At 35.3% G+C, this 13,006-nt stretch overlaps 1 protein-coding gene across 1 annotated transcript in view; it reads right to left on the bottom strand.

Moving 5' to 3' along the window:
• Positions 1-13,006, bottom strand: part of MAGI3 (membrane associated guanylate kinase, WW and PDZ domain containing 3) — a 97,112-nt gene that overhangs the window by 27,648 nt on the left and 56,458 nt on the right. Inside the window, exons 8-12 of the mRNA XM_015819938.1 lie at positions 11,466-11,560; positions 10,621-10,809; positions 8,865-9,476; positions 6,578-6,615; positions 2,044-2,200 (exon numbers count right to left, since the gene is read on the bottom strand). Of these exons, the coding sequence (XP_015675424.1) occupies positions 2,044-2,200; positions 6,578-6,615; positions 8,865-9,476; positions 10,621-10,809; positions 11,466-11,560 (1,091 nt within the window). The remainder of the gene's footprint in view (positions 1-2,043; positions 2,201-6,577; positions 6,616-8,864; positions 9,477-10,620; positions 10,810-11,465; positions 11,561-13,006) is intronic.

Genomic DNA, 13,006 nt, shown 5'->3' with positions numbered 1-13,006 from the left:
ACAGCCCCATGTGGCTTTGCGGCTGCTTGCCATTTCCCAGGAAGCCTTAGCTCTCCCATCCCACGCAGCAAGTTAGCAAGCATTCATTTGTCCAGCTGCTTCTTTGCCCAGTTTCCCACACCAATCTTTCACCTTTTGTGCCTACTTGCTGCGGCTGAAACAGAAGCATCGCACTGCCTTTGCTGCTTCCTTTTTGGATCTGTGACTGCCAGGCTACTCCAGTGTTCCAACTTCTCCAGGTTGCTTCACATGCTCCTCAGCTCACCGCAGCAATGTGATGCCAAGCGGCAGCCCCCATGAAGCCCCCAGCAAGCATTCAACCCCCCAACTGCTTTCTCTCCCAGTTCATTATACTGATCTTTTGGACTCAGCCACCTTAGGTAAAGCAAAAGCAACTTTGCTGCCTTTGCTGTCTCCTTTTTGGATCCAGCTTCTCTTCCAAATGTTTTCTACATGTGACTCTCTGAGCCTTTGAAACACTGCTTCGTAACACAATCCTGTCTTCGGAAAGCTACACTGTCTTCAAAATGCTTTCCAAAGACAACACAACTTTCTGAAGACAGTGCAGCTTTATGAAAAAAATATTCAGAATGATAGAACAGCTTTACAAAGGCAACATACTTTTATGAAGACAGTGCAACACTGAAAGGCTCAGAGAACCACAGGCAGGAAATATATGAAAAGAAGATAGCAGAGGCACATGGTGCTTCTGCTTCAGGTGCTGGGAACAAAAGGCGAAAGGTCACTATATATTGATTCCCATTATAGTGTGTTCTCAAAAACAACAATTGGTACTTATTAATCTGATATATTCTGTCTTGCAAACTACATGGACCCTAAAAAAATAATTTATTATTTTAGGTTCCTAGGTAGCACAGTATAGGTAGTTCCCATTTAGTATCCACTATTGGGACCTACAGCTCTGTCGTTAAGCAGTGATTACTAAGTGCTAAATCATGTGACCACTCTCCCAGCCTTTGGAATGCTCATCTGACACTGGGATAATTAGGCAAGGGGATTAATGTTTGTATTTATAGTCACCGGAGATGAAGGGATTACAAGAGAGTAAGCAGGCACACACAATGGGGGACACACATTTAAAGCAATGCAATGATGTTGGCAGTCCTAAGCCTGCATTGGGCTGGGAGCCATGAGTGTGCTACACAAATAGCTTGGTATATTCCCTTGCTTCCTCTCTTCCTCTCAAATCTCTCTACTCAGTTGGGGGGAGAGGGAGAAAAATATCAAGTGATTTCTGTAGGCAATCTCCCCTTGGCCTGATCTGTCTTATCTCCAATATAGAGCAGAAAGACTGGAAAAAAGGGATTACAAAAGAGTAAGCAAGCACACAATAGGGAAAGTGGGAGGAGAACAATAAGTCAGGCACCAGACAACATGTACTGACTGTAATGGCAATCACATGACTGATGGATAATACGAATATCGAAAATGCAGCATTAGTTTTAAGGTTTTTTTCAGGACTATCGGAGTGTCAAATGTTTGCTGAAAGAGGCAGCTGATAAGCGAGGACTACTTATAGTAACTACTTTGCCCTACCTAAGAGAAATCTTGGGGGAGGAGGACTTAAAAAGCAAAAGAAAGCAAATTGTCTCATTTGCTTAGGGTCACATCCTAAGAAAAAAAAAGATTTCAGGGTAGGGAAGGAATAAACATGAATGATTGGAGAAATAAATTCTAAGCCTAACACAATTTAAAAGACTATTTTCACTGAAAATGTTTTATTGCCAGCTAGATCATTTCATCCCCTGAATACATCTACAATTTGAGCCTTTATAGATAATACATTGAAGATGTCCAACACTTTGAAGATGGTTTCAAAGCAATCACTTTCATCCAATAGATTTCAGAAGCTTAAAGCAATGTTTACAGCTGGGGAATATGAATGCTGTGGATTAGTAAAATTAAATCCATCTCTTTTAGGGATGATATTGACAATGCAGAAATCAGAAAGCTTTTCCTTAAAAAAAGAAAAAGAAAACAAAAAACCCTGGTGCAGCAAGTAAATCAAGTTTATGTACTTACGTTTATCTTCAAATAATATTTTAGATTTCAGATAAACCTCGGAAGGGTCAAGCTTTGGAGAAGATGACTTCACAGAAGTAGGTAGAAAAGGCATTGGATGTGGAACAGGCTCACCAATGGCCTCTAAGCTTCCTGAATTTTCCTCTTTATTTATTTTCTGAAATAAATAAGATTCATATAAAATAGGTTGCAAAAATGAATATTGTCTTAAACAAGTAAATAGAAAGATGCGCAAAACACTCTTCAATAAACATTTTCGGGTTTTTTAATGCGATTCGAACATCTCCTGAATTTCTCCTGAAATTTTCTAGTATTGCATCTTTCACTTTCTTATATTCTTCTTTGAAATTTTAAGTATGAATAATTAACTCATCCAATCTAACAATAGCAACATTGTGGCAGAATATGATAAAATATATTTCAGAGAAGATATCTCAATTTCACATGTCATAAACTCCCAACAGATTTGTTTCCGAAAAATGTAATTATACACGGATGAAGTCTTTCTATATACTATACATCTACTATAATTAGATAATAGGATATACCAATGTATACAATTCATAATTATAGACAAGACAAGGGGGAGAAATCTACACTAGGTTTAGGTTAGCTTATCAAAATATTTCCATGCCCTTATTTTGGTATTTTATGTAACTTTCCTCTATTTGAGGCATATATGCAATACAATGGAGATTGTATGCAAGCAAGTATATGAAGGGAGGTTGCAATCTGTCAGGATCAGGTGGCATTCTAACCAATCACTTGATCTGGAATTAAATACAGGGGAAAGTACTGACTCAATGTGCATTTTAAAGATCTAGCTGAAAGAAAGGGCATGGGGTAAGGTAGACAATGTTCTGGCCCCTAAGTTGGCCAGCTCTGGTGACTGCAACAGGCTGTGACTAGAGAATAAGGAGGTGAAAGGATCCAACTGAAAATTTGTGAGCTTTGACTATATAGAGCTAGACCTGCACAGTCCTCCTACTAAAAGGATATCTGTAGTGTACTCTCCATTCCACTATATAAGGTCTCTCTGTTTCTAAGCTAACTTTATCTCAAGCATTGTACTGAATTACCCTAAAATTCTTGTCCTGAGGCTTAGGAGAACCTCAGGATTTCATGTCTTCACAAAAGACCACAGAACTGTCTCAGTGAGTACCTAACTTTATGTACATAAAGCAGGGCCCATGCTGGGTTTGGTATTCATTTTGGATGCAACTATAAACTGAAAGTGGAAAAGCATTATCTAATTCCAACGTCCTAGAGCCTTTCGTAGCCTTTTGAGCCTGGAGGAACCTTTAAATATTTTTCAAGCCTTCAATAACCCCTGCACATACAGGCTCAAATATAGGCCAGAAGTTCAAAATTATTATATTCATTTTATGGGTAGGCCCACATATATGCATTAACAATGTTCTTAAACTAAAAATAAAGAAATTATTTTTTTTCCTTTCCCCCACCTTCTTCCCCTGTCTTTTCGGTAGATTCTGCTGCCATCGGTGACTATATATGCTCGGTCCCAGATCTCCTGTGCCTGCCCTGAGATAGAAAACCCGCCACACCAGGCCACTGAACCTGCAGAAAGACAGGCTGGCAAGCAAAGCCCCAGCACATGCACTCTCTCATGTGCACATTCTCTGCTACTCCTCCTCAGCTTGGCTTGGCTCACTTCTCACTTCTCGGCTTCAGCTTTGTATACCTCTCCGCTTCCATCCCTTTGTGCAATCCTTACCTCCACCCGAGGTCAACACACACTCTAGTGGGCCAACCCAGGGTTTGGGGTTGGAGATTTGTTCAATCTCTGCTTTTTAAAAATAAATCATGATCTCCCAGGGAGCCTCTAGTGACCTCTCGCAGAATCCTAGGGTTACGAAACACCCAGTTGAGAAAGCCTATCCTACATAAATAACAGTGGGTAGTGAGTTTTAGTTTGGTGACTAGCACTAATCTCTACACTGGCAGATGACTAGTTAAAATAGTAAGACCCAGGAAATGGATGGATCTGGATCATTTGGTGTGTCTTCTTTCTCGTAAGTTGCAAATATTATTGAAATCTTAGTTGATCTATGAAATACAGAAATGACCATAATTTATCTTGTTATCTTAGATATTTCTAATGTATACATCTTGAGAGCTGTGGACAAGGTTAGTCAAGACTACCCTTTTTGGCTTGTTGAAGTGGCCTGAATAGTACTTGTTTGGGGCTAAGGAAGATAATCAGTGCCTCTTTACAAGTGAGATGTACTTTGCTCCAACCCTGCCTAGACGAACTTTTCATCTAAAAGTTCTGTGCATGTTAGTTTCAAATACTCAATTTCTGAGAAATGTGGCCAAGAAGATAGTGAATTTCTTAGCTCCAAACACGTTTGGGTGAAACTAATAATTTGGACTTGTTACAGTTTATTTTTCCATTAATCCCTTTGCAGTATAGGTATGCGGTAACCCCTATACATGAGTGGCTAAATCAAGCTTCAAACTTTAAACTCTAGGAAGGCAAACTGTACCAATAAATGTTACCAAAAATTGACAATGGGTTGGATGAGGGAGAACAAATTAAAATTAAATTGAAACATGGTGGAAATACTGTTATATAGCATCTATACCTGATAACTGAGATTTAGCCTGCATTGGACAGGCTGAACTCCCTCTGAAAGATTAAGTATGCTCTCGGAGAATGTTTCCTGATTTTCAGCAACCCCGAGATTTGCAGGTGACAGCTATGATAAAAAGTGCCTTTGTATCACTATATCTAAAGTGCCAACTATAACCCTTCTTAAGCTTGTTAAATTTGGCAGCAAGTATGCAAACATAGGTTAAATATTTACATATAGTCTTGACTACTGCAAAACACCATAGCTCTATCCCTGAAACTGGAACTTACAATTCGCACAATGTATAGCAACTTGGCTGATATTCACTGCAATGCAGTGATCATCGTGTCATCATTGATTTAATAATTTAATACTTTTAATATTAAGCTTTAAAGCACTATCAGTGTCAGAATCCCCTCCTGCTCTTCCTGGACAAGCTGGTAGATGAAGCACAGCAAAGAGGAAACTTTGAAATATTAATGGGTGGCAACTGCACAGCTGGATTGCTATCAGAATTTATTCCCACTCTGTCTGGTCAAATGAACATTCCCAAGCAAACCAGAAATGTGATTTGATTGCTTGACTGCTGGAAGTACTCACTTCTGCTCTATCTGGAGAACCAAGCAGCTGGCTTGTCCAAGTGAGTTTGGACTCCAGGTTTGCATGTGCAAACCTCAAGGCATGTTCACTCAAACCCAAATCACTTTCAAAATTTCTTCCTGCTCTGTTTGGAGAGCCTGACGACAAACTGTAACTGCTGCTATATAAAGAACAACACTGATCCAAAATAAACAAGGAATGAGAAATGGGACTAGCTGTTTCAAACAGAAAACCTAGATTTCAAGAATAACATAAAACCAAGCAAGCTCAATCTTTCTCATCTAAAAATGTGCTTTTCAGTTTGATTTCTTTACAAAGAAAACTTTATAAAATACTTTCATTAAAATTATAAGGTTTTGTGCTTTTATTTCATACATAAATTAAACTTTAATTATTAAATGTAATTAGAATAATTATTTCTTGCCCAGTCTTAGCTTTAATACAATTGTTAGTTTAATTGATGGATTTGGCTTCAAACAAATTTATTTATCATTTAGGGGGATACAGCATCAAACAATTTGAGACTTAAATAAAAGAACTCATGCTAGAAAAATAGTGCATAGACAGGGTTTTCCATTGTATAGCTATCTTAGAATGCAGATTCAAATTTTAATAGTGCATCCAGAAAAAAAATAGGAGTAACAGTAGTTTGTGTTTATCTCCCTCACACACCTTAATCCCATGACTGATAGCTAATCTTGAGAACAAATGTTTTGACCACAATTCAGCTACCTTAAGCTTTGCTCCTTTATGACACAGTTTTCTTGGAACATGCTTCCTGACATGAACCCTCTAGTTCATTCTTGTGTTGTACTTTTTTCATTTCTCTCACCAAAGCATATTAAGAGAACAAAGAGTCATTGTTTTCATATAGTTTGTAAGAAAGCATTTCATCCATTACAACTAATCAGTTCAGATTTTCCTTTAATGTGATACTTTTTAATATCAATAAAGTTTATTATCAGTACAGTCAATAAACAAAACTTCTGCTCACAACCTTGACCTCAGAAGGTGAACAAATGAAGAACACAGTTATTGCAAATCAGTTAAAAAGACTGAATATTAAGGGATTACTTCAAAAGTAGAAAATGTTACTTCATCTAAAATTGAGCAAAGCCAATAGCAAATTTGCAATTATTGAATGAATATTTACAATAGTTTTACACCACGAAATGTGGAAGTCAGAATTGTTTTTCCTCCCATAACTGTTGTACAGATTAAATATATGAATGTTAAAAAAGAATCTCAAGGAAGTCCTAATAAAATGATTCAACAAGACCTTCTACACATTTTTTACAGGTAGGGGTAGACATGTTACAAAAACTTCTATTTATACTCACATTATCAATACTGGGAGTTTTTGTAGGTGAGGAAAGTCCTAAAACAGAAAATAAACATTAATATAATCAATCAGAGTATTCCTATTCTATGTTTTAAAGCTATGCAGTGTTTTGCATTCAGAAGGACAGAGCACCTTCGGAGCACATGAGTGCTTTCAAAAACACTGTCACTATATTTTTAAAACAATGGCTTTTTTTTCAGGATCACGCCAACAGTTGCTACATCTGCACCCACATGTACACAGAAAGACCTTTTTCTTTCACATCTATAGCATTAAACAAAGCTATCCTGAATATCAAAACAAAAGAGTTAGACCTTTATAATCTGACAGTCTTGTCTAGCTATCAATATATTCACTTGGCAACTTATCAAGACTTCTTGGAAACAAGAACCAAAAATATTTTTACTGCAGATATTACATCCAAAGATTTTCAACTGGTAAGCAACAATAATAGTCCTTTCAAGCTATTAGAAGGACCTCTGTTTCTTACTAAACATTACTAATGCACAATCCCTTTTCCCACATATCCTTTGCCTATCACAATAAATGGGAGGGAATTAATGTAAACATAATGACTAAGTCAAACCAGTATTTAAAAACTTCTCCTCTTGTTATTTTCAATACCCCAATCTGAAAAGTGAATTTCAATGATAGATTGTATGCCTTGAAAAGATTTTAGTGAATAAATATTAAATAAGTTACCATGTTATCTGCTCTTGTACACTCATTCATGTACTGTATAACATGTTCTGAGGCTGTTTTTTTAAATATATATATAATCAGAAAAAATCTGGGCTAATCATTCTATTATGAAAAAAACATCATGACTAAGTTAAAAGGATTTATAAATTGTCCACCCATCTCAGTACCAAGCTAAAATTCTAAGCAAGGGGACTCACCTGGCAATGTAGATTTCCCTCATATATCTGTGATAACATGTCTTAATGGCACTTGAATGTTAGGGACAGCAATTTTTACATACATGTACACACTCACATATATTCCCGTTCAAAAAATATATATTAAAAACCCCCAACTCAAAGCCCACCCCCCTCCAATTCCAATGTTTGAAATTGCTTTTAATTTTAAGATGTCATAGGCACTATTTTGTATTGGTCCATTACCATTCTACCAATTCCAAAAAGATTTAAAGATGAATTTATCTGCATCAAGAGAGTATTTGCAATTAATGGCAAACTTCCAAATTTTCCCAAGGACAATGTGAAGAGTCAGTTGATCGACATAAACATATCAATAACATGGTATTTTCCAATTCATTTTTATATTTTAATTAGATCAATAGATCAAAAATGGGGAGTATAACAGCTACTGTACTACATTACAGGAGAAGTTGACAGTTTTAGTACAAATAGAATGCTCAATGATAACTAATAACCAAATGTATTTTAAAAGATGCATGAATGTGACTTACTGAATAAAAAACAAACACTTTCTACCATTACACTTCTACATTATCCTCAACAACATATAGACCCAGCAATGTTTGGCAGTGGATTTGTACAATTTAGCCATGTCAGCAACGATCAATTTGTATTGAATAAACTTTGCTAACAGAATCTATTGCCATTTCAAAATACAATTATCACAAATATAACTATATATAACTCTATGTAGTAATGCCAATATTAATATCAAGCCCATAAATGAAAACAAGCTTATATGATATTTTACAATGGTTAACTGATCCTTACTGACATGAGATTAAGAAGTCAAAATAACAATAAAAAGCCATATACATAAAAAGACAGTGGACCAAGACAAACAAAGAGACAATCAACAAACCACAAGTGAGGTCTTTACATGGCACCACTAAGTATACAACTTTTACATATTTATGTTCCTATGAAAGTCTTGCCAATCAGATATAAATGGAAAAGAATTTTGCCTTTGGAGAAATGTGTAGATACTTGACCTATAGAAGCACTCACTGCATCTTCTGAAAGACTCATAGAAAAGAGATGAGAAGATGCTTTTTACATTATTTTTTACCATGAATGTAGAAATACAAATACAAACTTAAGAGTAGCAATATGGGCAACCACAGTAAGATAATATGTGCATTTTGTCAAAATTCCAAAATGCATATTTGCATCAGATGTCCTGATGCAAAAAAAGTAATCACAGAATGTGCAAGATTATATCATATGCCATCATTTTGGCATCATTGCATTTTGTTGTCAATGTCACTAGATAGTATTAAGAAGTACTACATTGTGTTTGAACGCAACACAGGCATTTTAAGTTATAGCAAATTCATTACATACCTCCTCTTAGGATAAGCAGTGGCACCTCTGCTCCAACTGGGAACTGCTTCAGTACTTCTACTACCTGGATGTGTGTTAAATTCTGTACATTCTGATGATAAATCTCTTTAATTACATCCCCTTTCTGAAGTCCATGACACCACTGGCTGTCTAAAATCATCTTCACCTTTTGTCCTGCAGGGCTATCAGCTATTGCAAATCCAAAACCTTTAGGTCCCTTGATCAGAGGAATTGTGACCATTTCTGTTTGAGAACATCCCGAAGAAGACCCTGTAGCCCTTTCTTCTCCAAAGTCTATTGCTGAAGGACCATTCAGGCGTCCATTGACTAATATATGTCCAGTTTTACTATTGTGATCCAAAATCACTGTTCCTGGGATTAAATCCTGGCTGAGTATACAGGTATCTCCTTTTGTAACTGGCTGGCCATTTAAGACAGGAGTGGCTGTAACAATATCTACAACAGGATCTTCACTTTCATCAGGCAGAGGATATCCACGACACAACGTCATATTCACATACTGATTGATGGGAACTAATTGAAACATCTGGACAACATCAGCATGGGTATGGCCAAGGACACATGTACCATTTATATCTACAATGACATCACCTATTAAAAATGAATAAAGTATTAACACAAATATATTTGCACATATTAAAATAATCTTAGTAACCTCATTGTGGAGAATTACTAACATCTATCTATCTATCTATCTATCTATCTATCTATCTATCTATCTATCTATCTATCTATCTATCTATCTATCTATCTATCTATCTATCTATCTATCTATCTATCATATTTAAATAGCCATCCATCTTACAAAAAACTTTGGGCAGCTCCCAATCAATTTTTTTGCTTTGAACTTAATTTGTATTTGTTAAGACTTGACATCATTTTCTTTGGATTTGGGGAATGTTTATGTGCTTCAAAAGTGAAAAACAGAATGTTAGGATAAGACTCATGTGCTAATGAATTGAAGTCTAAATTATATATGACTTTTTTATTCAAATATATTGCTAGAGTATACAACCCATGACCCTTGGGTCATCGTTTCAGAGATATTTCCTTACCAGATTCCTCAATGCCTTCAACAACAGCAGAGCTTCTAATGTATTTGTAAAGTTTTTAAAAAATCAGGGATATTCAGAAATGTATTTGCTTTAAAAGTAGCTTATGTTGAACTGTATAGCACAGTCAAACATCAGGAGTTGACCACGGGAAATGTTTACATACATTTTGTATGATCTCATAAAATATCTTATGATCATTTTTATATCATAAAATGCTTTATAAAATTTGTCAAATTTCAATTCCATAGGTATCATGGCTGTCAGATTTTGGATGTATTCTGTAAGTAAGCCCATTTGAGGTACTTTGATTGAAAAATTGTTGCCTTATGATGCACCTAACTAAAGGTATGCATCAGGCTTTAATGCTCTCTCCACTCCTATTTAACATCTACATAAGGCCACTGGATAAGGTCGGCATGGATGAGATATTATCAATATGCTCTATGGGGAGCCTTAGCGTTTGCATTTTGTATTTATTATAGTTTTTTTCATTGTATTTTTATATTTCTATATTGCTAGCTGCCAAGAACTATGAGCTTAAGGTGGGCGGTCCATAGAAATTTTAGTAATAAAAAATGCATTTTAATTGGGAAAGAAAAAAAGGATTTGTTCCTGAATATCTAAAATACCAAACTCTTTGTGGTCCAACTACAGTGTAAATTGTAAAACCTCAAGTTTACCTGATGAAATTTTGCCATCATGTGCAGCAGGTCCGTCCTTTAATACATTCTTCACCTGTAGAAATTCATCTGGTCTATCTCCACCAATTATTGTGAATCCAAATCCCATAGTACTTTTCTTCAGTGATGTTCGTATTAGTGTCCCTATCAACTGGGATGGATCTCGAGTAAAGAAAGGTTTTGCTTGTTCTGCACACAAAGAAAATGCTTTTAGGCCTGTCTGTTCAAAAACTGGGAGTGCAGATTAAGGCAATTAATATTGCAGTGATAAACTATTTAGAAATGTCAGATAAAAACTTTCTGGATGCAGACCAACATTAAAAAACATGGATAGGTTTATATTATTCTATTCTGTTCTGTTAAATAACTCTTTATAAACACCTAATGCTGGGACATATCAAAGTCTTCCTTCCATCCATCCATCCACTTTCATCATTAAAAGTATTATGTTCTTGCTTCTTTCACAGAGAAAAGAACTTTAAAGATACATAGCTGGGATGTTTTGCTTATTTGATGAAAAATGTCTAAGAACATTTATTTTCTTTTTTTATAATCTGCCATTTTTAAAATGCTTTCAGTGAGTAACAAAGCCTACAGTTAGCAGCAAATCTTTGGTGTTAGTACTTGGATGAAAAATTATTTACATTATTAAGTTGGCATAGAAAACAATATGTTAAAATCATAAAAATATAAATGTCAGGAATTGTTTTAAATTCAAATTTATACCAGTACAAATATTAGCTAATTGTTTCCAGAAAGCTAGCATAAAGAGACATGGTGATTATGATGACGTATATATTCTTAAGTACATTTCAGATTTTAACAGTAGCCACTGAAAACTGCACCTGGATTTGACACGCCTCCATCAGTCTGTCCTAGCTGTTTTTTCCGTTTTGCTTCCAAAACTGGGTTTTCAAATTGAGTTTTCTGGTTGATGTGACTGCAAAGTACACAAAATGATAGTGCAAATGGAATTACAAATATTTACAGGAAAAAGATCCCATTGCTTTCTGCATTATAGGATACTGCTCTCCATTCTTTAAACTTTCCAAAAGGCAGAGGTTCTTACCAAAAATCCAGCAGAACCTCACTTTAGTAATTGCTAAGCTTCAACACTTTAATACTTGCATAATTAATCTGAAAAACCCAGGCTGTTTTCCAAAAGCTAGTAGTATACTTCCATTTGAATACAAACAATCAAATTAATACAAAGAATCAAATTTCTAGTGATCAACTAACTGAGATTTGAATTCAAACAAATGACCAAACTTAGGACAAAATCTAAATTCAATTTAGGAAAAGCGAGAAATTACAAGTGCTGCCTATTACTTAATATGTGAATTTAGATAATAAAAGGTCACAAGAATAATTATCTGATAATCAGTTGTAAAGATTGGGTCTTAAATAATTATTTTCTTATATGGGGATAAGAAAACTTTTGGATCAAGTTTAATTTAAAGCAAGAAAATATTTATTTCTTAATCTATCACAAATTTGGGTGGAACTACAAATAATAATGAAGAGCACAGATTGATAAGCCAAATAAAAGAAAAAAAAGTTTTGTTATCAGTCATCAATTTTGTTATTTCTAAATTACTTAGTTATCTTGTTGTATCTACTTTGTTGATTCACAATGTTTTAAAAGAAAAATAATAATAAAACAATACTCTAGATATTTACTTGGTTAAGAAAATTATGTGCTCTAAATTGAAACATTTTACATATTCAGAGGAATAAAAAACTGTCAAGACCCAACATCTTATTAAAAAAGCATGTAAAACTTTGATATAATTGTAAAAATTTCAAATATATTTTATGAGATATTCCCAAATCCCCTTGCTAATAAAATTATTAATAATGTTCAAGTAGAGATCCTATATTGCAAAGAAAATGTGTCATTAAAAATAGTGGATACTTTATCATTTTATTTATATGCTATTTAGTTTTCTAATATTGTTCTCATACAGGTAGTCATAATTGCGACTGGAACTTCTATCACTAAGAGATGCAGTCATTAACTGAGTCATGCCTAATTTTATAACCTGTTTTGCCATGATTGTAAAGGAAATCATAGTGGTTATTAAATGAATCACACTGTCATTAAGTGAATATAACTTTGTCCATTGACTTTGTTTGTGAGACGTTCCCTGAAAAATTGCAAATGGCAACCATATGTCTCCAGGATGCTGCAACCATTGTAAATAGATGCCAGTTGCCGGGGGACTTCCGGTGGCAGGCGACCTCGTCGGACGCAGCTGCTGCTGCCTCCCGCCTGTTTCAGCGTAAAAGCCGTTTTGACAGCTAGCATCAGCTGTCAAACGGCTTGATACCCTTCCCCTGGGCATAAGGGGATAGGTGAGCTGCCCGGGGTAGGAGTTGAGTTCCC

Source organism: Protobothrops mucrosquamatus, unplaced genomic scaffold, assembly GCF_001527695.2.
Source record: "Protobothrops mucrosquamatus isolate PMUCROS unplaced genomic scaffold, P.Mucros_1.0 scaffold1021, whole genome shotgun sequence".
Lineage (NCBI taxonomy): Eukaryota > Metazoa > Chordata > Lepidosauria > Squamata > Viperidae > Protobothrops > Protobothrops mucrosquamatus.
Note: the sequence above shows the minus strand (reverse complement) of the source record. Positions and strands in the feature narration are given on the sequence as shown.